The sequence below is a fragment of the Homalodisca vitripennis genome, chromosome 8, assembly GCF_021130785.1.
Source record: "Homalodisca vitripennis isolate AUS2020 chromosome 8, UT_GWSS_2.1, whole genome shotgun sequence".
Lineage (NCBI taxonomy): Eukaryota > Metazoa > Arthropoda > Insecta > Hemiptera > Cicadellidae > Homalodisca > Homalodisca vitripennis.
The window spans coordinates 102,715,246-102,741,390 of record NC_060214.1 but is presented as its reverse complement, the minus strand read 5'-3'; the positions used below and the strand labels follow the sequence as shown (position 1 = coordinate 102,741,390).

Genomic DNA, 26,145 nt, shown 5'->3' with positions numbered 1-26,145 from the left:
TATTTATAGTGTTGTTAATGGTACTTAGCAGCAAGTGTGTCTGAATGTTATAGAAAACTACCTCAGAAGAGTTAGAGCCTGGTTATGACCTGGTTGCTGTAGGCGTGCCGTATCAGACATAATAACTTATAAGTAGACAGAAATACTGTACTATTAGAGTTTAGTTTGGAGACCATTTATTTACGTTAAAACTTTTTGAAAACTTATTGTTTTATTGATAGTAAATATAAAAACTAGTCAAAAATATCTATTGTTTTCAAACGTTTTTGTAAGTGGTCTTAGTTTCTTGTAGGGATCCTGTATTAACTTATTAATGTTAAAAAAATGCAAAATAAATGTTATAATTATCAATTCATGTTGCCATAAATACAATATATAGTATCTCACAACAACAGAAGAAGAACTTTTCCAAAAGCATGTTTCACAGCTGCTGGTGTTTCAGCAGTATGATTTGTCAAAGTTTTATTGTGAGTTAGAGTGAAACGTAGTCATTTTTGACGTGTTTTTGTTTCAATTTGTAAAAATCCTGTGATATTATTTAATCAAGGATAGATTTTTAAATAAGATGGGTGGCTCTCAAAGTGTTGAAATACCTGGTGGTGGCACAGAAGGATACCATGTATTAAAAGTATGTTTTTTATAAGAACAGTTCCTCCTCTCTAACCTATACTAAATAGGTCCCATCAATATATTTGATGTTATTTTAGTTTATCTAGTTTGTAATAGATACAGCTATTCTTTTTCTGTTTGTTCTTCTGTCTTTTTATGTTTATTTTGATATGCATGGTAACAGTAAAACCAAATTATTTTTTAAGAGAATTTAATATTAGCCTAGTATATGTTCCAGTTCAAAAGCTAGACTATAACCCAATGTGGCAGAGACGCTTAATGATAGAATGAATTCTAATCCAAATTTATGTTGAAACATATGAAAATAGTGATATTAGGATTAGTTTCATAATCTCTATATTTTCATTTGATATCGCAGAACACAGAGTATTATCGATATTTACAATTAATTGTCGTGCCGGCCTCTTATGGAACTCTAGCACTCTAATATGGTAATTAATTATTTTTGTATGAAAGAACAACAGGACAACAAACATTTAGAATCTATCTATCTATCTATATATATATAGATAGATATGTAAACTAAATCACAATATTTTAATTTACTCTTTTCTGTTGGTGTAAAACTTCCAAAACATATGGCAAGAGAGTTCACATGTTATAAATATGTTAATGAATATAATATGTTAAGCATTGTATTATTTTTTATGTATTCTTGTCTTTTACATAAAATAAATAAGGTCTTTTTTGGAAGTACTGAATTGCCTAAACTGATTGGTCTGAAATTGTCAAACGTGAGAGCCGAGGACTGGTTCAAGAAGAGTTTCCTTGTACTGTGGGGAAAAGCATTTTAAAGATGTATTAAAAATATATGAGAATACAAGTGGCAAATAGTTAATATATTTTTAACATATGCAGGATAGTTTATATTATATATAAATATCAGTATATTTCAGCATTTACGTAATGCTACAAATAATTACAGTGCTATTAGCAAAAATTTGTATAGAGAGCTGCAATACATTGATAAAAAAATACAAATTCTTTTAATAAATCAACCTTTTTTGACATTGTTCTAGTTAGGCCAATAGTCAATTTCTCTATATACATAATCATTGAGATTGTTAGCGTATCACATTGTTATATTAATGGAGGGCATTGGTCCCTTTCTATTTAAAGGCTCACCCATTGAGCTGAAGCCTGAGGTCAAGTACCTGGGCGTGATCCTAGATAGGGTTCTGAACTGGGGGACCTCATCTAGAAAGGGTCATTGCCAGGGGTAAGTGGTCTCTAATGCAGTGCAGACGTGTGATAGGTGGGCCCTGGGGACTGAAGCCGAGACTCTTGTACTGGCTTTATGTTTCCGTGGTCAGACCTGCACTAATGTACGGAGCTGTCGCCAAAGCTTGGCCAAAAACGGAAGCCAAGACGGTGGTAGCACGTTTGGCGGGTATCCAAAGGATGGCCTGCCTCGCTATCACTGGGGCTTTTCCCAGTGCACCAGGCGCGGCTCTGGACTGTTGTCTTAACCTCGCCCCCCTGGACATTGTCATTCGAGCTATGGCCAGGAGGAGTGCCTACTGTCTTCAGCAGATGGGACTCTGGTCGGGCTGCAGCGGTGGGCACTGCAGAATTAGCACTCTGATACAGGAGGATGTTTTGCACATGATCTCTGATCAGATGCCACAAAAGTTTTCCTTTGACAAACCCTTTAGGATTATTTTACCCTCAAGGGATGATTGGTCAGAGGGGAAGAAACCTCTTCCACCAGCGGAGCTCGAATGGTACACAGACGGCTCCAAAACAAAAAGCGGCATAGGCGCTGGAATTCTGGGAGTGAGACCATGTAGGGAGCTGGTGGTTCCTATGGGTCCGTATCCGACAGTCTTTCAAGCGGAGGTCGCAGCCATTATGGAATGTGCTCGTGAGAATCTTCGTCTGCGATATAGGGGCAAGACGATTAACATTTTCACGGACTGTCAGGCAGCACTGAAGGCGCTGGATTCCTGTGCAATCAAATCCAAACTGGTTTGGGATTGCTATCAGACCCGTTTCCTCCCTTGCCAGAATCAACAATGTAACCGTTTGTTGGGTTCCTGGTCATGAGGGGATTCTTGGGAACGAAAGAGCTGATGCCCTGGCCAACCAGGGCTCAGCAACAATCATGACGGGCCCTCAACCGTTCTGCGGTGTTCCAAGGTGTGAATCCTCTAGGGTTGTCTCGAAATGGATTTGCGCGGAGCATGGGAGAAGGTGGAGGTTGCATCCGGGTTTGAGAGTGAGTAGAATGGTATTACAGTCACCTTCTTCCAAGGTGGCTTCGGACTTTCTCTCATTAAACAGATCAATGTCTTCTAAGGTCATTGGTCTCATCACGGGGCATGGTCACCTGAGGAAGCATCTACACAGAGTTGGCATCCTTCAGGAGGATCCGCTCTGTGGAAGGTGTAATGAGCAGGAGGAGACTGCTGAGCACCTGCTCTTTGATTGCCCTGCAATAGCAAGAGAGCGGTATGCCATCTTTGGTAGCATGGACAGGGGTGGTGAATTTTCCCAGGAGGACCTGATAGGTTGTTTTCGGCGGTTTGTTGAACTGCTGAAGTTGTAGACTGGTAGGCCTCATGGTGTTTCCGGGGTGTGCGCAAAAAGCCCTTGAGGCTTAAGAGCATGGCAGTAGGCCGCCCCAAGGAAAAGAGTCAATAAAAAAATTGTGTCTTCTTTGAATGTTCCTTCTTTCATAAATTCATCCATCAGTTGTGCAGGTTCCTGAATTCTTCTGGTAGTAGGTCAAACAGTTTCACTCCTGCATATGTTGTTCTTTTTTAAGTGCAGACTAATGTGATGGGGTGATAGGACAAAGTTTGAGGCACTTGTTTTGTATTATGGTGGTAAATGTCTTAGATATAAAGTAGAGACTGGGTGAAGGGTAATTTTTTATATGTTGTAAGTGCCACCACAGTTATTGCTGTAAGGTAAATAAATTATGCTTGGCAGTATCAAATACCTGCTAGACATCTAACTGCTCCTTCTAAAAAATTACAAATCTTTCTAAATTTGGAAGTTGTTCCTCCCCAGAAAGCTATGTCATCTTGCATGAGAACCAATAAAGGTTAAATAGGCAGTTCTTGTTACCTCTGGAATACAAACTTGCTTGGAAAATGCATTTTTGTGTGAAGAGAACACTAGCATGCTGTGGAAGGCTGGGTTTGGAAGATGCATTTCATCAGATGGATTGATTGATAGTTCCAGTTGTTAGGGATTGGTCCAGTGTACTACCTGGCTTGTGTGTGTTTGGGGCCAAGTGATAGTATAGCCAGAACACAAGATTCAAATTCTTTAATTAGTTGCATCAAACAATTTTTTTTTTTTTTTTTTTTTTTTTGGAGTGTTTATGATGTTGTAGGTGTTGCATGTATAAAGGAGGGCAAGCTTCAATCGCATGGCCAACATCCAGGCTTGTGATTACAGAATGTGTAGCTCAAAGATATACACAACAAAAATCTCTTCAGACAAATCTACCTTTATTCTTAACACTAACACTTGCCATCAACTAGAAACTAGTTCAATTATCACGTTTGTCTTTGGAACATATTTTAACATCAATGCATTAACCCCAATAAATGTGTTACCTGTGTGTTCCTAATAAATCAACTGTGTAAACAAACTTGTAACTCAGAGATGTTGCTGTTTAATTTCAATAAAGCATAGAATAAAGCAACTGTTAATGCCAAGTTGGTGCCGACCACCATATTCATTAGTATTTTAATTTTGATTCCGGTAAGAATAGAATTGTCAGAAAGTGTTGTGTATCAGTTCTAGAAAAGTTTAAATTCTCAGCCATAAGATAACATTATTTTTATTGCCATACATTTTTTTCCAAGAATAATGTAATGTTTTATAAATTACCAATAAATTTATAGATTTTCAAATGTTATTTTACATTTTTTAAATATAAGGTACCATAAAAATATTACTTGTCCTGAAAAACACACACATACTTGCAGCAATACACCGCCCCATAGAAGAAGAAGCTAAATCTATGCCACAAGTACCGCCTGAAAATGATGAATTAGAACAGACAAAAATTAAATTTATTAATGTTAAATTAATCTAAATAAAATCAAACATGTAATATTAGGTTTCTGTTTTCTTGGTATCAATCAATTTGTGATGTTTAGGTACAAGATGGATCTCCAGGGCAAGCTGCTGGGTTGGAAGCGTTTTTTGATTTTATTGTTGCCATCGGCACTACGAGATTGGTAAGTAGGTTGTAAGATATAGGTTCAGTATAGAAATTAGGATCAAGCTATATAGAAGAATGTAAAAGATAAGTTACTTAATTGTTGTTTTTTAAAGGCCTTGTACATGTAAAAACACCTTTTATTACTCTCATAAAATTAAAAGATAAGTGATATACGAGGGCTATCTACAAAGTAACTAATGTTTTTTAATGGTGTAGCAGTGGGTGTACAGCCACCACTTTAGTGATCAAGCTGTAGTCCCGCGGTCTGTATCTCTTTTACTTTTCTCACTGTGAATTAATAAAAAAAATGTGTGCTGCAATTGAAAATCCCACCACTTATGCCTCCCCATATTGGAATTATTTTTTAATATTCTCCATGTGATTTTCTATAATAATTTAAGGAAGAAATTAAGAATAATTTAAAATTTATTTTTAATGAATCTTTCTGATACATAGAGGTCATACATTTTGAAAATTGAACTCTTATACGTACATTGTTAACAATGAAATTGAAATAAAATGTTATAAAGAAGGCATTAACAGTTATGTTATACTCAGACATGAATTATGTAAAATTTTTCTCAGTTATTAAATTTTTTTATGGAATAAAACTTTTAAAAATACACACCTATGTGTAGTCAAGAATAGATAACACATGTCTTCTAGCACAATTTTCTAGGTTTCTATTACTTATGTGTATAGGCCCACTACGTGTCATTAGTCTAATTTGCACAGTCAATGTTAAGAAAAGAATTATAGGTTATTTTAAAATTTACTGCTTCACCTAAAACTACTTTAAAATAAAGCTGCTTGATGGGTTTTAGCACTCATTATTCTTTATAAAAGAGGATATTAGAAAATAACTTATATGTTTAGTGGCCAGTGGTGCTGGCCTTACGAGATATGGGCGTATTATATCTTGGCCAGTACAGCTGGACATACAAGCAGAGATAACCGCAACAATTAACAATTAATCTGCGCTTCCGACAAAATGGCGGCGGCTAGTAGAGCTGGCCATATGATCTCCAAAAACAAATTATAAATACTGCCTTCGAGTGCATAGTGTTAAAGGTCAGGATAAGTTGTTGCCCATGGCAAGCTTTGCATGCAATTTTAAAAATCAATGTATATAGTTTACTTATAAATTGAAAGTTTTCTCAAAAGCAACCAAGCCTTATGATTGCTGAGGGTAGAAACTTTTAGCACTTTTTTCCTTCTCCAGGCGTTTCAAGCGAGTTTAGCAGTTTAAAGTTATCCGTACTTGAATCACCAGTTGTGACAAAAACACTGCACAAGTCCATATATATTCCTGGCTCCATCCAGGGATGTGTCTTGCTAAAAACTCTAGATATGTGGGCCTTGGTGAGAGTAGCTAGAAGCAACGCTATAAATCAATAAAAGTAGCATCACCTCAAATTAGATCCTTGTAATGTTTATATGGATGAAGATTTGCAATGAATTTATCATCTTGTCATGTTCATGAAACTTCAAATTAAGAATTTACTTTAAGCAACAAACTTAAACGCATACAGGGAATTGGAAAACAAACAGTTACTTCATAATGCAAATGTATGCCAATTATATCTCACTAGGTTGAGAATTACATGTTCAGTATGATTTCATTGGTTTCCTTAATCATTGATTCTCCATAATAAAGGTAGTTATGAACTTTAATTTATTACTGTCAAATTTTGTTATACGTGAACGAATATTTTATTAAAAGTTTCTGGAAGAATTATTCGCTATATAACTTACAATTGTTTACTAAATCAAGAGTCTTTATGCAGGTTAATTTATGTTTAATATTTATTAATTGAGGAATTTTTTTACAAGCTGAAATTTCTTAAATACAATTTTTAACTTATGTTCAATGTGAATGTTTGTACTTGTGATATATGATCCGTATTAACTACAGTTTTGCACTTGATAACTAAGGTGCTATGAGTTCAATTCCTCATGTTCCCATGTAGGACCAGGACAACGACACGCTCAAGGAGTTGTTGAAAGCAAGTGTGGATCGGGAGCTGAAGGTGACTGTGTATAGCAGTAAGTCACAGTCTGTGCGGGAGGTAAACATCACCCCGAGCACCACGTGGGGCGGCCAAGGACTGCTGGGAGTCAGCATCCGCTTCTGCTCCTTCGAGGGTGCCAACGAGAATGTCTGGCATGTCCTGGTACGTGATAGCTCAGTAGTCTAAATTTATAAGTAATGGTTTACAGTTTTGTCAGTGTAGAAGAAGCCACCTTTCCTACAGTGTAGAAATCGCAAATTTTGCTATAGCCTTTAAAAATATTAATAGATTTAATAATCCCTGAATGTATTGTATCACTGAATAATGATAAACGTTCGGAAAACTCCTGTTTCCTTCACAATCCTTCCAATGTCAAAAACAAATTTCAACCAATCTCTGTAAGTTAACTAATTTTACTCAATGAATGACATCAATCAACTGAAAAAAATGTCTTATACCAAAACTTTAAATTTAGTGAATATATTAACCCTTGCCGAGCGGCATCCGTATATATGCACCAGCCGCCAGCTGCGTTCCAGCTGGCTGTCGCCACACGTTACTTTCAACTTCACCTACTACATAGCAGCACTTGTCAATGTAGCAATGTACAGTTAGTACGCCTTTCTATTTAGTAGGTAGCAGCACGTATCAATAAACCTGTGTGTTATATGTTTTTCCCGCCTTTTCCAATGCGATCATTGTAATTAAACAAAACAAATAACTCGTGATCAGTGATTCTGAAGTAACCTTACATTTACATTATGTTTATTTCAGCTATGTTTTATGTGTTGTGTTTTAGTTATATATAAATAATGTAGAGGCTCTAATTTAGGAAAATAGTAATAGTAATATCGGACATGTGTCGTGCCACGCAGTTCCCATGCCTCGCTCATCTTGGTGTCGTGACCCCCGCCAGTCCAAGGACGCTACACTACATGTTCACCACAGCCATTTTAAGGAAATATATTTGAGTTATACTGACAAATAATATTTCTAAACATATAAATATGGGTAATATACAAGTATTTTACTCACTAACAAATTATAGGCATTGTAAAGTTACAATGATTCATATTATTGATTGAAAAATATCAAGTTATAATTATTAATTTTTGTAAATATTTAATTAAAAAACACTTAATCCACACGCTTCCAACAAAATGGCGGTGGCCATTAGAGCTGGCCCTACGACCTCCAAGGACAAATTATAAATATTGCCTTCGAGTTCATAGGGTTAATATTATTATACAAAATTCAACACTTCTTCAAAACAACCTTTGAAATAGTAGATGGATTCAGATGAAATTCAGGACACAGTTTTTTTTCATAGAGACAGATGGAACCTTGGATAAGATTATGAACTAAAATTGTACTCAACAGCAATCCAAGCTCAATCACTTACTCCCATATGTCGGATGCTGGTATAAAAGCGTAAGGGGGGATTCGAACCCATCATGGTCTGATGATATTTACATATATCTTAGACAAGCTTTGTAAGCCACCACAACTTGAACAAACTTTTTCAAGATGGCAGCTGATTTTTATAACGATATAGATGCATATAATTATACCTATTATGATTTATTGGATTCTACATTTACTCACGTCATGTTTGAACTTCAGTTAACAATTGTTCTTTATTCTCTTCACTTTGTGACCGCAATGTACAGATACATAGTTGGTCATTTTTCATGCACTACCTTTTCAGTCATTTAGTTTGATTTTGGTGAGTTCATCGCGTGTGAGTGTTGTGCATGCATGTGTGTGCGTGCATGTATGTTTCTGTTTGATAAGTTTAAAGAGATATCTTGACTTTGCTTTTGAACGTTCTTAGGTTGTCAAAGAAGAAGTCCACCTCTATAGTTGTTGTATCTTCCTTATCTAAAGCTGTCATTAGATATTTTATGACGCCTGCCAGGAGTGCTGTTGTAAATTTACCTCCAACAAACCCATGTTGATATTCGGGTAGCAGGTTGTTTTACTAATATATGTTAAAAGTTGTATCGGAACAATTTTCTCAGTAATTTTGGATATTACAGGGAGCAAAGAGATTGGCTGATAGTTACTGTCTTAGGTCTCTCTTTTAGAACTTGGGATAAACTTTAACTAATTTAAATTTTGATGGAAAAACACTTTGTGTAAATGATTTGTTGATCATAGCTGGTATTGGGCATAGCCTACTATACGGTCAATGCATGCTTTTATCAGTTTGAAGGAGGTGTCGTCAAAGTCATATGCAGTTTTTGGTGTAAGTGTCAGTGTAGTTGTTTTCACTTCATTTTGAGTTAGTGCCCAAAGAACAAAGATTTCATGATTTTTCTGCCCGGGAGGCTGTATAACAGGCACACCATCTTTTGAACTCGTTTTTCATTGCACTCAATAATTCTTCATATTTAGTAGGTGGCCATGTTTTAAGTGTAGTAATAATGTATTCAATTTTGTCTTACAGGAAGTCCACCCCAACTCTCCGGCGGAGACAGCGGGTCTTCACGCGTTCTCAGACTACATCATCGGGGCTGACTCGGTGCTGCACGAGAGCGAGGATCTGTTCACGCTGATAGAGGCCCACGAGGGTCGAGCGCTCAAGCTGTACGTGTACAACACAGAGCTAGACACCTGTCGTGAGGTCGCCATCACGCCTAACTCTACCTGGGGTGGAGAGGGCAGGTAAGGCCTTTGTTTGAACATATATTTTAAAAACTGATACTGTTTGACCATATTTTTAAGACATATATAGCAAAAAAAGGAAGACATCTTGGAGTTAAATGGCTGCCATGGAGTATTCTGGTAATTGTTCTAAGCAGCCGTGTTGTTAGGCCTAAATTCTCAAAAGACTCCATCCTACGAGACAGTAGATCCCGCACTGATTAATCATGAATGATAAGAGGAAGTTACTTGCTCCAACAATGTACTTTTTAGATGGCATCACTGTACTACGTGAGTGGCAGTCTTTGACACGTGGTAACCTGCTCGGCACTGAACAATCTTTTGTCTTGTTTTATTCTCATCAATATATAATTGATTTGAATGTAATCTTATCCTGGGAATCCATGGGAAGGAGAGTTCATTCACGTGGATAAAGCTGTGACATTTGGACTCTACTGGAGTACACACACAGTTATATATGTTACATTTGGACTCTTTGAGTTCACTTAGATGGCTGTAACTGTGACATTTGAACTGTACACAGTTATAGATGTTACTTTTTGACTCTTTTAGAATACACACATAGTTATAGTTGTTACATTTTATTCTACTAGAGTTCACACACAGTCATAACCATTACACTTAGACGTTACCTGAATTCAAAAGGCCGTTTGTTGAAAACCTATTGAAACCTCAATAGGATTTTAGTTTGAAAGTTTATTATTATTTAATGAAAACACCATGTGTGCTTGTGATCAAAGATTCAAGGATGTTCTCTATATGAAGATGAAACATTGATATTTATGACTAAAGTAATAAGCTTTATGTCCTAGTGTCAATCTAATCCAATTTTATATGGTCTTATATTGACATGTTTCGAAGGTTAACTTTTACCCCTTCGCACCTAAAGGCCCGTGGTGGTGGATGGCTTTGTCATAAAATTAAAATGATACAACAAAACACACACGTAAAGAAATAAATATTACTTGCACATAAACATAAAACATGATCGTGCTCGATGATACATGCAGGCTGCAGTATGGTAACAACAGATGGATGGCTGGAATCAAGTAACCTCACTTGTTAGTTCTGTCGCGCGTGTGGTGTAACCGTTCCGATCATCTGTTCTGACAGGGGCACTGTTCTTTCCATTGTGGATAACAGTGTTGAATATGATGTTAGACTTATATTGTAATTTTTCATTTAATGGGTTAATACCGTCGTCGTCACTCTTAAAAGCTGCATAAATTTCGTACTGTTCCAATGTTGATAATACACTGCCCTAATTATAACGATGTATTACTTCTGGGCCATTTTCTTTCTCATTCATGTTGTGATTTTCATCCAGTAGATGAAAGTAGTCCTTTGTTTATTTCATTTTACATTGGGACGGTGTTCCTTGTAAATGTGTTTTAATGAACGACCGGTTTGTCCTATGTAAGGATCAGTCATTGCATTGTATAAGGGTTAGTCTTTTCCAATATGTCACAAACCTGATTATTAGTTTTTAATTTATTAGTTATTTTATAGGCCATATTTATGTCATGTTTCTTTAATTCTTTAGTGATGGTATTTTGTACAGAGTGATTAAATTCAATACATATATATTTGTTCTCATTAATTTCATGATAAAGCCATCCACCACCATGGCTAATAAGGCCCAACAATGAAGGTTAACATTTGGAACATGTCACCATAAGACCACATGAAATTGAATTGGGTTGACAGTGCGATATAAAACATTACATTAGCCAATATAATTAATCCTGGGCAAATCACAATGAATTATAAATTGACATCCATCCCCATAATTACATAGTATTAAAATTGTATATTATTTAACAAACAAAATAAAAGTTACAAAATTATAATTCAAATGCAGATATACCTCTGTTGATTTTTAGAACTAATTAAATATCAAACATTACTGGATTTCTGATGGTATGCTGTTTCAGGACTTCTGGAAAGTAATAAAGTTTCAAATACCTGTGTTACAGCTTAGGATGTGGTATAGGATATGGCTACCTACACAGGATACCCATTCGAGGTCTGCCTGAAGTTGGAGTTCAAGCTTCCACATTAATCAGCCCTCCTCCTCCTCCTCAGGTACGTTTTTAAAATATCAAGATTAACACAAGTTTAGTCAAAGAGAATTGATGAGTGTATTGGTTAATTTAAAAAGAAAATTTAATGCACTGTCAGTAATATATTTGCTGTCATTCCGCTTTGAGATTGTCAATATCTACATAACAGATAATTTTGGAAATGGGTTTTAATTAAATAGGATTATTTTTAACCACCACCCTAGGTATGGTGAAAGTATACCCTTCAAGACCATACTTGAATATACATTCTCTGACCTTACAGATAATTCTTTGTAACTGTAGTGCCGGGGTGCCACAGGGCTCTACTCTGGGCCCGTCTTTGTTTCTGATGTTCATGAACTTGCCGTTTATTTTCAAAATTAGTAACATTTGCTGATAATATTGATAATTTCACATTGCAATTGAACAGATTCAGATTTACTGAAGCTTCATTGCCAAGGTACTCTACTATTTCAGTCTTGCTGGATCCCTGTAAACAGACATTGACTCCAGATCTCAGGAGTCAAGTCTGTGACAGTGTCAGATCTTAGACGCTGCTGTGAGCAGAATGTGAAATGGAGCTCAACTCTTAATTTGCATTATGGACGGTTTAAATCCCAATTTAAAACCTTTAGGCAATCATCAAATTTTCTAAAGTTTTATAAATGTCATTATACTTATACAATTATACTTACCTTGATACAGTAGATGTTTAAACTATATGTATCTGAAACCTATGGCCATTTAAAATTTCCCATCAACTCCTCTTCAAGATGTTGTCAAAACTCACTGATGTAACATTTTATCTCAGGTATTGACATGCAGTGTTTCACTTGCGTATGTTCAAACATTCAAAAGCTAATAAGTAGATCTGATAATATTTGGAGATTCTGTACAATAACAAAATTGTTTTGTTATTCAAGTGGTTTACCTGCTAAATATATTTGTGCACTGTATTTTTGCAGGATAATTTGAGTATTCTCTCATTTATACTGTACACTAAAAACTAATCATAAGATATAATTTCTGTTTTATTATACTATAAATTTTTAAGCACTCAAGATCCCTTTGGTGTCTGAAATATCTAGATTTGAATCTGGATCTGACCAAAATTTTCTACAATAACTGTTAAACTTTCAATTTGTATATAGCTCAAATTTTCACCAAAATTAATTTTTACATTTTGTTATAGTTTAAAAATTACTGGCAGCAGGTAAATGTATAAGTCTGTTATATATTTCAGAATGAAGCAGTCAAGAAGATCACAGAAAACATGAGTAATCTCAACATGGGTGGAGTGAGCCAAGCGCAGATCGTCTCCTCGGTTGCTCCTCCGACACCGATCACTTCCCCTCTGGTGTCCACTGTGCCATACCCCTCCCCCCTTCCACCCTCTGTGCCCCCTACTACATTCACCTCCCCTCCACCAGTGGTACCCCCCTCTATGTTCCCTCCACACCCTGCAACCCTGGGTGGCCTGCCCACTGTCCCATCCTCAACCCTAGGGGCCGCTTTCAACCTGCCCACCTCCCCCGCCAATAACATGTTCCCTCCCAGGAGTGGTGTGGAGACTGTTGCCACTGCTAGTGGAGTTGTGCCTTCCATCGCACACATGGCTACTTCAGGTCTGTACAACAAATTAGCATTGTAAAGAACACAGAATTTAAAGGACTGATCTCGGATAGCTTTGAGAGTTGGCCAACATGTTTGTAGGATTAAGGCAGATACAGAAAAGTATATTAAAGATTTATCAGACTAATTTCGTAAAATGTGGTTGGGTAATAGTATTTTGTGATAAAATCAAGGGACTGGTAATTTTATTAAATGGAATAACTATTAAATAACGTTCTGAAAAATAACAATATTTTAATAGTGGCCATCCTGTCTTAAATGCTGGTAATCAAATTAATTTGTTTTAAAATATATATTCCAGAGTTACATTTTAAAGAAAGGGGCCAAATAATGTTTCTGTTATGCCATACTGTAGATAAATATAATAAGAATATATCCAAAATAACACAACTGCTCAGTGTTTTTTTTATAGTTGACAAATAATCTACTAGAATGCAACAACATGTTTTTTCGGGGAACATATTTTGAGCAAACTACATTCCGAGGATGTGAAGGGAGAGACATATTGCCTGGCAGCTCACATATGTATGTGTTTCTTCTGCTTCTTCAGAATAAAGCAAACAAACATGTGTCATATCCCTGAGATTAGTATTATTGGTCTGCCCTTCCGAGTGTGTTTATTATAAATAATGCTACTATTGATTGCATTGTATTTTTAATTGAAAATTTGTAATTAATTTGAGGTAATTTTATATTTAGGTATACTTGTGATTTTTTTCAAACATTGTGTAAAACAATGTTCAATTTCAAGTGATGTGCACATAAGATTTGGTTTATTTTCATTAATAATTGCAAGTTTTTCAGGATAGATTTCAATCCTTGAAATGTAGATTCACATTTTGTAACATGTAACGATGGCAAATGTCCCAAATTCTTTTTATTATCATTTCAAACCATCCATCTTCAATAACAAACTTTAAATAAACATTGTTTTTGTTTTTAACTGAAACTTCGCAAACATATAGGCCTAATTGCGTTTGTAGAGGTAGGTACATTAGTGGTCAGTAGTGATTTTATTTAATCCAGCTTTGTATTTTTCAATATATCTATTCTGTCTACCATCATGGCAGTCTTACTGTAATAAAAAGGACTAGCATTTACTGTGGTACTCAAGAGGGTTTTTAAATGTTCTCTTTACCAAATTGCCATCGGTTGCAGCTATCACCCAGCCAAGCATACCGGGGATGCCTGTGACAACCCCGATCTCGCTGCCAGGGATGCCACCCATCACGGTGAGCGCAACCCTCCCCTACGCCACCCTGGAGGCCATCCAGTCAACCGAGCCGGTCAACCACAAGCCACCCTCCCTTACAGCATCACAGTAGTATCGTCAACATTAGGTTTTATACTGAACAATAACAGTGGTACTTCTTCACTAGTGAATGATCAACTCACGCAATTCTGTTTCCGTAAGCTACCGACACAGAAGAGACAGCGGTGCTTTTTTTGTACAAAATAAACTCCACCATATTTTATTTAGCCTGTTTGTTTTTGTTATGTTTTATTTTTTTATGTAGACAGTACTATGTATATTTTGCAAAAAGTCTGGATGGTATATTTAAAGTTTTAAATTAAGTATGGTTAAAAAATAAAAAAACTTATAAAAGTATTTGGCCTGATTTGTATATATTAATACCTACTTTTCTACCTTAGAAGCGTTTCATTCTTAAAATTATGTAAAATTTATTTTCATATTAGAAGTTAAAACAATTTAAAATTATTATAAGAATCATCATACCCTTTTTTTAATGTTTACTCACTTATTTTATAGGTAATTTACGGACTTGATTTTTTAACATTGATTACAAAATCTTTAACTGAATACAAACAAAAAAACAAGAGAAATGGCTGTGTAAATTAGGGTAAACGCACACTAGCACGGCCAAGACCAAGACCAAGACCAGTACTGGTCTGGAACAGCACGGCCACAACCTCGACCAAGACCAAGACAGTTTTGTAATGTACTAAACAGACAACAGTCAGTCTGAAAATGGATGTCGAGGAAATAGCAGTGGCCGTGTATGTGTACCGTAAATATGTAAAAGGTAAAAAAAACACTGGATACACCCCTTGAGAGCAGAGAGGCCTTTCAAAGGGTACTTCGTTAGTTTCTATGCTAATTTACGTGAGCATGAAGAAGAGTTTTTTAACTACACACGGATGAGTGTTAAAAGTTTTGACGAACTGTTAGTGAAAATTGTGCCTCACATAAGTGGAACTGATACTACCATGCGCTTGTGTATTGGAAATGAAAAAACACTACTAGTAACGTTAAGGTAAGTTTAATAATTGAAGAATATTCTAAGTAACATAGTAAATGAATATAAACTTAGTACAAATGACAAATTAATATATTGAACATAATAACATAATACATGGTTCTTCATGATTTAATGTTTTTCGGAAAAATGAAACTAATAATTTTATCTATTCATAGCTAATTGCTAAATAAAGCAATATTAAACAGATTTTTCATGCTGTATGGCATGTATTTATTGGCCTCATTCATAGAGAATTTGTGTATAGTGTACAATTAAGTAAAATCGATCAATAAATAAACTGACCTAATGTACCGTAGTCTAGTGATTGCGAATGTGGGTAATGTACCTACGTTTCACACGTGGATGCTTACAGAGGTGATACATGTAACCATGATGATGGAGGGTATGGTAGCCTGGAAGAAACTCTGCACTGTGCAGCGTGCAAGGCTTCAGAAGCTACTAGCAAAAAATCCCATCTCACCGCTTGGTGGTCTCAGGGACAGTAATATATTACTGAACCAGAGTGAGTTCTAAAAGATATGATGAGACTAAACGTTCCGGACTGTATCGTTTATGTCAAGGATCAACCACTTGGCTGTGGAGGGAGACCTACAGGGCGTGCCACTCACAATGGAGTTTGGTGTGTCGTGCAATAACCTTCAGAAGTATTGAGTGAGCGATTAACTACAATAACTACATACCTTCATCAAAGTATAGTCATACACTACTATAGTTTAGACTTTTAATAAGTCATCTTAAATATTAAAAGCAGCGAGGATTATCCATTTGAAGTCATACTTTAAAATTTTCAAAAGAAAAATTTATTTCTGAAAGAGGTTCTGAAACAAACCTATTTTGAGTAGTTTAATGGTAAATTTTACACGCAACATGAAGGACTGGCGATGGGCTCCCTGGTACCTGGCTTTTTATCAGATTTATATCTCAATCGTATAGAAAACGAATTCATAATGTCGGATCGTAATAAATACAGGAATAAAATACTGTTTTACCATAGATATGTAGATGACACTATTGTACTATTTAATGGTAATGTCAGCCAGTTAGATCTTTTCCAAGAATATTTAAACACCATTGCCCCCAATCTGAATTTCACCATTGAAACAGAAACATCAAACCAACTGAACTTTTTAGATCTCACCCTAGACAAAAACAAAAATTAATGGTAAATGCCATATTAATTTTGAATATGGCATTTACCATAAACATACATCAGACCAAACCATCCATTCTACAAAACACACGATAATTGATAAGCCCATCACACACGAATATTAATAACATCATGGCCAGTAAAATACAGGACAACATTTACTGACAATAGGTGATTCCAGTTCCCGGCACATCGATATTATCAACTGATCTGTCGTTTAGCGAGATGCTGTTGCGATGGAGTAATGTGTTAAACGAATAATGGGGCTACATTGTAGCTTCTTATCTAACAAGAGTGCCTAATGAATTCCTTTTAAAATGTTTATAAATTTCATATTCTCCAAGTGTGTTTAATTTGCTGCCTTTACAACATTCATGTAAAACTTCCATATTTTCATTATCCGTTTATTGTGTGGTTCTCATCCATCAAATTTTGAGTGAATGATGAAGGTTTCAGGCAATGCTCTTTAATCTTTGGCTAAACAATCTGTCTGTCTGTCTGATGTAAAAACTATGACAATCGGAACAAGTCAATTTATAAATGCCAGTTAAAACGTTTTTGTCCAAGTTCTGAGATTTACAACTCAAAATGTGCCTGGTGTGGTTGCAATGTTTGTATAGTCAGGCAATTAATTATCAACGCATTTGTACTTCTTGTCTTTTTTTTTTTTTTTTTTGGGCGGCCTACTGCCATGCACTTAAGCCTCAAGGGCTTTTTGCGCACCCCGGAAGCAAACCATGAGGCCATGGCGCTGGATTTTTGCGTGATCAAATCCAAACTGGTTTGGGATTGCTATCAGACCGTTTCCTCCCTTGCCAGAATCAACAATGTTACCGTTTGTTGGGTTCCTGGTCATGAGGGGATTCTTGGGAACGAAAGAGCTGATGCCCTGGCCAACCAGGGCTCAGCGACAATTATGACGGGCCCTCAACCGTTCTGCGGTGTTCCAAGGTGTGAATCCTCTAGGGTTGTCTCAAAATGGATTCGCGCGGAGCATGGGAGAAGGTGGAGGTTGCATCCGGGTTTGAGAGTGAGTAGAATGGTATTACAGTCACCTTCTTCCAAGGTGGCTTCGGACTTTCTCTCATTAAACAGATCAATGTCTTCTAAGGTCATTGGTCTCATCACGGGGCATGGTCACCTGAGGAAGCATCTACACAGAGTTGGCATCCTTCAGGAGGATCCGCTCTGTGGAAGGTGTAATGAGCAGGAGGAGACTGCTGAGCACCTGCTCTTTGATTGCCCTGCAATAGCAAGAGAGCGGTATGCCATCTTTGGTAGTATGGACTTCTTGTCTTGCTTTTCATTTTCCGTATTATTACCAACTAATATTTTATTCTTCTTTTTCTTTACTACTTTGTTCACCATAGTTTGATTACAACCATTAGACTTTGCAATATGTTTTATGATACTTAATTCCTTATAAATGGTTACATTTAGTGTTACTTTGTGAAATTGGTAAATCATAGAGTTATAAGCGGCTGTTTTTTTGTGTGTGTGGACGATATGAAGTGGAATGCATAGTTTGGTCTGATGTTGTATGTTTACGATAAAAAAATTATTGTTGCTTTTGTCTAGGGTGAGGTCTAAAATTTTCAGTTAATTTGATATTTCTCTTTCAATGGTGACATTTAGGGCATGGAAAGGGCATAAAAATAGGGGCAATGGTGTTTAATCCTTGCTTTTAATATTTATTGACACTGACGCCAGAATATGACTTATTAAAAATCGAAACTATAGTTATGTATGACTCAGTTTGAACTCTTTGACGAAGGTAGGTTGTTATTGTTACAATTTTTTTTAGACACCAATATACTCATTATTTTACTAGATCTGGTTAGTGTATTCATTTACCAAAAAAATACGGTTTAAAAATTGAATAACATTTTAAATTAATTAATTACTTAATCAGAGTATTATATAAATTTTTTAACTTGTTAACAATTTCCTTTTAAATAATCCTCTTTACAAGGAATCAATGATTTTAACAATGAAATGGAAAGATTAAGATTTAGAAATTAGAAGTAAAACATACATTTTGACTGCCTTTGTATTTCTGTGGAATATCTTGTGGCTAACTATTCAATAGTATTCTTAAATTACATACCTGTAAAGAAAGACTATAGTGCTATGAAGATCACTGGTTTTCATGTTCTTTTAAGCAATGCTAAGATACTAACAGGCACTTCATGCAAAAGATGAGATAAAAATTATTGGTGAGATATTTTAAATGCTTACAAAATGCAAACACTGATGATAAAACTTCAATATTCTTAAAAAAATGTATTTTTTATTTTTCACAATGTTACAGACATATTTTATATGTTAGTTTTATTTGGGCTAAATAGAAAAAAAAAATCAAAATATTATATTGACTTTTGATTATATGTTGAAATTGATATGTGTGGAGATATTAACTTAAAGGCATTCTCTTACTTAATACAAATCTGTTCCTAAATTTGGAGAAAAATCTAAATTTTTATGTATCAGGGCCCACAAATTAAAAATTATATTTACAGTTTTTGTAAATATTTAATTTTTTGAAATGGACTGAAGAAAGATACTAGTTGATACATACCAAAGCTAACTGAAGTGAATCGACCTAGAGTTTTGCCCACAGACCAAAGAAAGAGAAGGGAAGTGGCAAGTGAAGCAAAAAAATAGTGGGGAGGGCGTGAGTCATCTACACTACTGAATGTTGGGGCCTCAGTATTTCCTTAATATTGTACTAATGTAAAATTATTACAGTAACTAATATTAGACTCACTTCAATCATTTTGATTTAGTTTAGTTCATTTGGAATAATAATAATAACAAATTTGTTGTATTTTAGGTACATAAAAATAAACAAACCACTAACAATAAATTAATAATCCTTCTTGTAATTTTAATTATTTTTAATTTGTTTTGAGGTTAATCAAAATTTCTAAAATATACATACACTTCTTTGTTTTTATTAACTACCCATAAACATCATCTACAGACAAAAATAACCACTATAATATTATATCACCTTTAACAGGTTTGTTATGGTACCGATATTTCATTTCAATAACTCATGACTACTGTAGTTATAATATTATTCTATTTTATCTATAATATTCACGTCTATTTTTTAAATTTATTTTTACTTCATCTTTTCCAACACTTTATTGGAAACAAAAATTGCTTGACCAAATAAACACAATTTTTGTCACCGTACTTTTTGATGTTTTCAGTTAAGAAACATTTTGTTAGTAATATTTATAATAAAAATGAATTGCAAACAAGACTATAAAATACTTATCACCATGCTGATGTTCCTTTGTACAAGAGAACGAATTTCAGAATTTTGTTACAACTGTAACTATACTTTATTGCAGTGTTAATGAAACATGATGAATTAAAACTGAGCACTAGTTTTGGACATTAATTGAATGGTTTACCAATAAGGGGATTTAGTTCAGTTTCAACTTCAGTAATGTTTCTTATATGAGAATTCCCTGACTATTTATTTCTTTGGTTTGTGGTTTTACCCCGTAATAATAATGTTAATATTCATTATTTACACTTTATATCCTTATAAGATATGTCTCATTTTAAAGATGTAATTACTTGTAGTTTGCATCCAAACTTTTTTTAGTTTTTCTTGAAAAGTGTACACTTTTCGGATATTTAAACAATGAAACACAATTATGTTTGAAATTGTTTTAATATAATAACCAATAAAAATATTGAAAAAATTAAAAAGCATTTGGATGTGTATATATCACATTTTTAAAATAAGGAATCCCCCATGGTTTTCTAATTATAAATGTGGTAAAAGTGTTTCAACTTTAACATTGTTCTTATGGAGATAAAATCAAGATGGCCACTAGTATAGTCTGCTCTTAAGAGGGTTTCACAGAAAAGACACAAAATTTACACCCTAGTAAATACTCTTACTTTAAAATCTGGTCTATTACAGAAAACAGAATTTTTTTTATTTTACCTTAGTTTAAAAATTGAACTTGCAACTAAAATAATACAATTTTTAATAAAAGTGTTCACATGTTATTGAAATAGGACTTGTACATTCAAAATTCTGAGTAGGAAAATTTCAGCAATTTCATTGTGAAAATAGATATATGTGTTACAAGGTTTTGCATATAATTATTATGGGTTTGACAGTAGAAAAAACACAAAATGGAGTTTTATATTCATTGTTGCTAGATGTATTTACATATGCATTATTCTTTTTATTGAAATAGGCTTTGCTGCATGAAGAAAAGTAATTTATATATTTCAACTAGTGACTAACTAAATGTAATTTTTTTTAACAGTAGCACTTTGGAAACTACTGTGTCATTAAAAATGATGAGACACTTCCTGTATAAACCCTTTGAATGCCATAGGGTCTTGAGGGAGTCCCAATAATAATGGGTTATTCCAAGGGTTTTGATCCCTCCTTATGTATGTGACAGATTCTTAACAAGATATTTATTATTCTATTTATCATATACTGGCTGAGATTAATAACTTTGCCATACTGAGTGGTATTGACTAATGGTACTGAGACTGATACAGTAGTACTGTATGTCTGTCAAAATAAATGTATTAAAGTATTCAAATAAAAGTGTACATTCACTTTTTAACGTGTTATTCTCTCTAAACATCATCATATGTTGAATCCCCAAAAGTAGTTATAGTCTACAACATTAGGGACATGGTATATTTAAATATGCATGAGGATGTTTTGTATCAATTATCAGGTGCTCATGCTTTATTTACTGATCGGATTGATTTTCCCAAGATCGTTATGTAATTTATTTACTATTTTATCATTTTTATTCAATCTCAGCCTCAAATGATATTTTTATTACTACTAAAAGTGAAAAATGACAAGTTTTTTGTTGGTTGGTACAGTACATTGTTCCATTTTGAATTGGAAATTTGTAACTGTCTCAAACAAAAACAATACTCTTGTAAAGTTATTCCAAACTTTTCTCATCATGCATAAAACATTATTGGCTGGCATATGTACACCTTTTCAATATACATCAAAATATATAATGCTATGCAATTGCATGTTATATTGAAGCTTTAGTAATAAAGATCAGATCATGAATCTGAAGTGTTCACAGATGCTGTGAACTATGGTAAATATTTACTAGTCATTTCACATTATTTAACCTCAATGGTTCTTTTTTACCTTTGATTATGTTGTTTTTCTGATTTTTTACTGTTTTCATATAACACTTTTATCACACTTCTTTCCCTTTTTTAACCACTGTCATTGCACTATCAGTGTTCGTGTCATCATCATGCAAAGCCAATCGACTATTTATGCATCGGATATTTCCATGGTACAATAAGCACTAGAAATAAAACACTCCAGGGTGGGTGACATATTATGACAACACCACATGGTAGCTATCTGCATTGTGCAACTAAAACGTACTCATCAAGGTGAAAAAGAGGATGCTCATGAAAGAGGACCTAGAAAGTGCTGACATCTAGTAGAGAACACCAGAACTACTTGCACGACACAGTTGTCATAGAAATGCTTCTTGTGCAATGTTACAGCAGACAACATAATAAAACAGAAACAATATAACAATCTGTTATATTACATCAGAGGTATACTTTTACGCAATTACTACAACAATAGTGCTTCAAAAACCATGAAGAGGTTCATGTTTTTCCACGTGGAAAATGCTTAGAAAGCGTGTAGAAAAACAACAGAAAACAGTGCATAAAGCCTAAAAAGAAAACCTTTAAAAAGATGGTGATGAACAAAAAACATCTCTCAAGATCAAACGTATCAGCAACAGACCAAACTTCTGGAAGGGTATGATCACAAATGTGTAAGAGAGCTAAATATTACAATTTACCTTACCGTAACGTCTTAGATAAAAATAATCCTTCAAATATGTTACTAATAGTGTAATTGTTGGTTTTGAGAGCCTAAAAATTTGTTGTGAAAATGCAAGTATACTACTATAACAAATTATTAAAGGTGATTTTAGATAACATAGGAAAAGTAAATTATACTATTGAAACTATTGGTTAGGACCACTAGTAATACATCACTTTGTAGAATATGAATGGTCAATTAAATATTTTTACTTATTACTGATGGTATTTATCTACGAAATTTTAAACTAAATTCCACTTTTTGCTGGTTTTTAACACATCCATAACCCAACAAAAACAAAATTATATTTTGGTATACAAATCAATGTACAATACATTTTTTATATAGTATTTTCACTCTGTTAATAGCTAAAGAGTTAGTTGTACTTTGACTGCAGTATTGTTTACAAATTATACTCAAATAAAATTCATTCTTAACAGTTGATGACATTTTTCCATTTAGCGGTAATTTTACTCTCAACTTTGTTGAAAAGAGTTTTCATATTCTCTTTGTTGTGCATCACGCTCATACCGTCATAAGTACTGTAAATAACATGTTGATTTTAAAATTTGCAAATTATAAGATATTCCGAAAATGGACAATGAAACACGTTTAGAACGAATTAGGTCAAAATTGAACAACTTTTATAAAACGGGGGTCATCATGGTACCCCACAAAGAGATGTCTTTTTGGTGTAGACAGCACAAACTTTTCATGACCTTTTTGTCCTTGCATATAGATTTTCATAATAACTGTAAGTTGCTATTATTAGTTTTTATACCCCGACATCCCTAGTCATGTCTTGAGTTTTTTAACTCCCCTCCAAAGTAAGTTGGAGGGTTAAAAACTGTTTATTAATTTTCAAAAAATAGATATTAAAACAATTTTATTTTTAATTTGACAAATTTTTTTTAGGACAACCCACCTAAGGGAGTAGTAAAGGAGGATAAAATGTACATTGTATACCTACTGTTGGCCATAGCAATACGCCTGAAAAATTTCAAAAAGTTGAATCATGGGCTAATCCCCAGAGTCTGAGGTTCAACAATATAACTATTATTATAAATTAACTAATATTTTTCTTTTATATACGTAAAGATTGCAGAATGGGAGTTTTAATATGTGATTTTGTATTATTTTTTAGCTTTCAAACATTTGGGTTCATGAGACCCTCTTGAGTTTTTTATATTTTTCTAATAGGTACTATCTTGAGGGATGTTTTATATTATTCGCCATCAGGGGCTGCCAGCGCCAAAAGCCCGTACTGAGCTGCAGCAGCATTTTAGGTGCTGACTGGTAAGTCCATTCAACAAGAGTTATTTTTATTGTTTTAACATTTCTGAAACTTGTTTTGTTCTAAGCCTGCCTATTCACTTTCTAACATTATTCCTTTTGTAAAAGAAACTATGAATGGAACGGGTCAATGGTGACAAAAAAAAAAAACTTCCTCAAGATAGTACCTATTAAAAAATTTCCAAATTCTAAAGGATCTAATCAGCTTGAGAGCTAGTCATGGCCAGGTCAGCAGTAGACTTACTTGGCAATAGGGATTGTTAGGCTGCAGAATAAGTGGCCACCACGAATCGTATCATCGATATTTCCAGTTATCTAAACTACCCAACAGCCAAATTTTGATATAAGTATTAGAAATTAAAGTATAGTTCAGCTATATTTTTTAATAGCTAAAAACTTAATTATATAATGATGAATTGAATATTGTCCATGTGTATTTATTATATGTAACAAGCAAAACATTGTAAAACTTAGTTACTATTTTGAAGTATAATGAGCAGCTTAGATTAGTGAAAGAGCAATGTTTGTTTATGTAGATTCAAAGATTCAAAATTTCTTTATTTACATAATCGTTAAGATTAGTAATGGCGTCAAATACAAAGTTACTAACTATTACAGTGTAGAACATTAATTAACATATTATAAAACATGTAATGTTACATGATCAGTGATTATTACTTGACACAAATGTTAAAACTGTTAAACATTAAAAATAAAGCAGTGTTAAATGAATACAATCTGGCTGCATATGAAACTTCTACAGAGAAAAATGTACATATGAAATAGAATGAAAAAATCTAAAGTTAACATTGACGATACAAAATGAAACAAGTTGGAGTTAAAAATGGACATGTCAAAGTTTGTGTTAAAATGCTCTATCAAAGTGGTAAAATAATTTCAAGTTAGTGCTAGTTGAAATGTTGTTTCCAGTTATAGAACTCTGCTAGGCTGTAGAAGGGTCGGTCCTGAAGCCAACTCTTCAGGCGGCGTGGAAACTTTTGTACTTCTGTCTTCTTAAGGTCTTCTGGTAGAGAGTTCCACATTTTGGCGCCAGTGTAGCTGGGTTTCTTCTCAGTCCTACTAAGATGATGCACAGGAAGGCAGTAGTTGGTTGCGTGCCTGGTGTTATAGTGGTGGATCTGTGCTCCATTTCTTGCCGCGTCTGGCGCCTTGATGTGTATATAAGTCACAACTTCTAGAATGTAGATGCTTATGACTGTGAGGATCTTCAGGCTCTTGAAAGTGTCTCTGCATGTTTCTCTTGGTTGAAGGTTCCCTAGAATTCTGATTGCTCTTTTTTGTTTTAGGAAGACACGTTGTAGGTTAGTGTTAGTTGTTCCTCCCCATACAGCTATTCCATAGCGTATGTGTGACTCAAAGAGTGCATAGTATGCAGTCTTGGTAGTTGTGGTGTCACTTATACTTCTCACTCTTCTCAGCACATACAGTCCTGTGCTAAGTTTCTTGCAGAGTAAGTTGATATGTTGTGTCCACGATAAGTCTTCGTCAATTGTAACTCCAAGGTATTTGGTGGAGCTAACTTCATCAAGTTCTGGTATTCGTGTGACAACTTCTCTGTTTCTTCCTAGTACTAGTTGTTTTGTTTTCTTTTCATTGAGGACAAGGTCATTATTGTGGCAGTATTGGATTGCCATATTTATGGCTGTGAAGGAATCAATTTCTAGTTGTTCTGTGTTTTCTCTGCCAAGTAATAACACTGTATCATCTGCGTACATTAAACAGTTGCAATAGAGCTCAAGGAGTTTAGGAAAGTCGTTTGTAAAGAGTATGTATAGAACAGGGCCTAGAACCGAACCTTGAGGGACTCCTCTTGTGATCTTCTTCGGATGTGATCTTACTAATTCTAGTTTTCCATTGTTATAGTGTTTTATCTCCACCAGTTGTTTTCGGTCTGTTAAATAGCTTTTAAACCACTCTTTTGTTGTTCCCCGAATTCCTAGTGATGACAGCTTTTTAAGGAGATGTTTGTGGTCAAGACAATCAAAAGCTTTACTATAGTCAAGCAGAATAGCAGTAGTTGTATTTCCTTCTTCCTGTTGGTCAATGATGAATTCCACCAGACTAATCAAAGCAGTGGTTGTGGATTTTCCAGGTATAAAACCATGTTGGTATTTTGTCAGAAGTTGATTGTTTGTTAGGTGTTTTAAAAGACGAGATAGAACTATTTTTTCAAAAACTTTTGATATGGTTGGAATTAAGGATATCGGTCTATAATTAGATGGTTGTGCTGTACATCCTTGTTTGTGTTTTGGATATACTTTTGAAAGTTTCAAAGCTGATGGAAAGGTTCCAGTAGAGAATGATTTGTTAGCAATATGAACTAAAGGCTCTATAAGG

The 26,145-nt window shown here is 34.5% G+C and overlaps 1 protein-coding gene across 2 annotated transcripts; it reads left to right on the top strand.

Annotated features, from left to right (window-relative positions):
* Window positions 1-448: 448 nt before the first annotated feature.
* LOC124367813 (Golgi reassembly-stacking protein 2) lies at window positions 449-14,796 on the top strand. Of its 2 annotated transcripts, none has more exons than XM_046824941.1 (7): window positions 449-628; window positions 4,749-4,829; window positions 6,784-6,987; window positions 9,275-9,492; window positions 11,469-11,570; window positions 12,795-13,180; window positions 14,346-14,796. In XM_046824941.1, the coding sequence occupies exons 1-7, from the start codon at window positions 566-568 to the stop codon at window positions 14,510-14,512; spliced, it is 1,221 nt and encodes a 406-aa protein (XP_046680897.1). In that variant the 5' UTR covers window positions 449-565; the 3' UTR covers window positions 14,513-14,796. The 2 variants fall into 2 exon arrangements, with proteins under 2 accessions (XP_046680897.1, XP_046680896.1); XM_046824940.1 differs by having other exon boundaries at window positions 11,469-11,577; window positions 12,799-13,180.
* The last annotated feature ends 11,349 nt before the right edge of the window (window positions 14,797-26,145 follow it).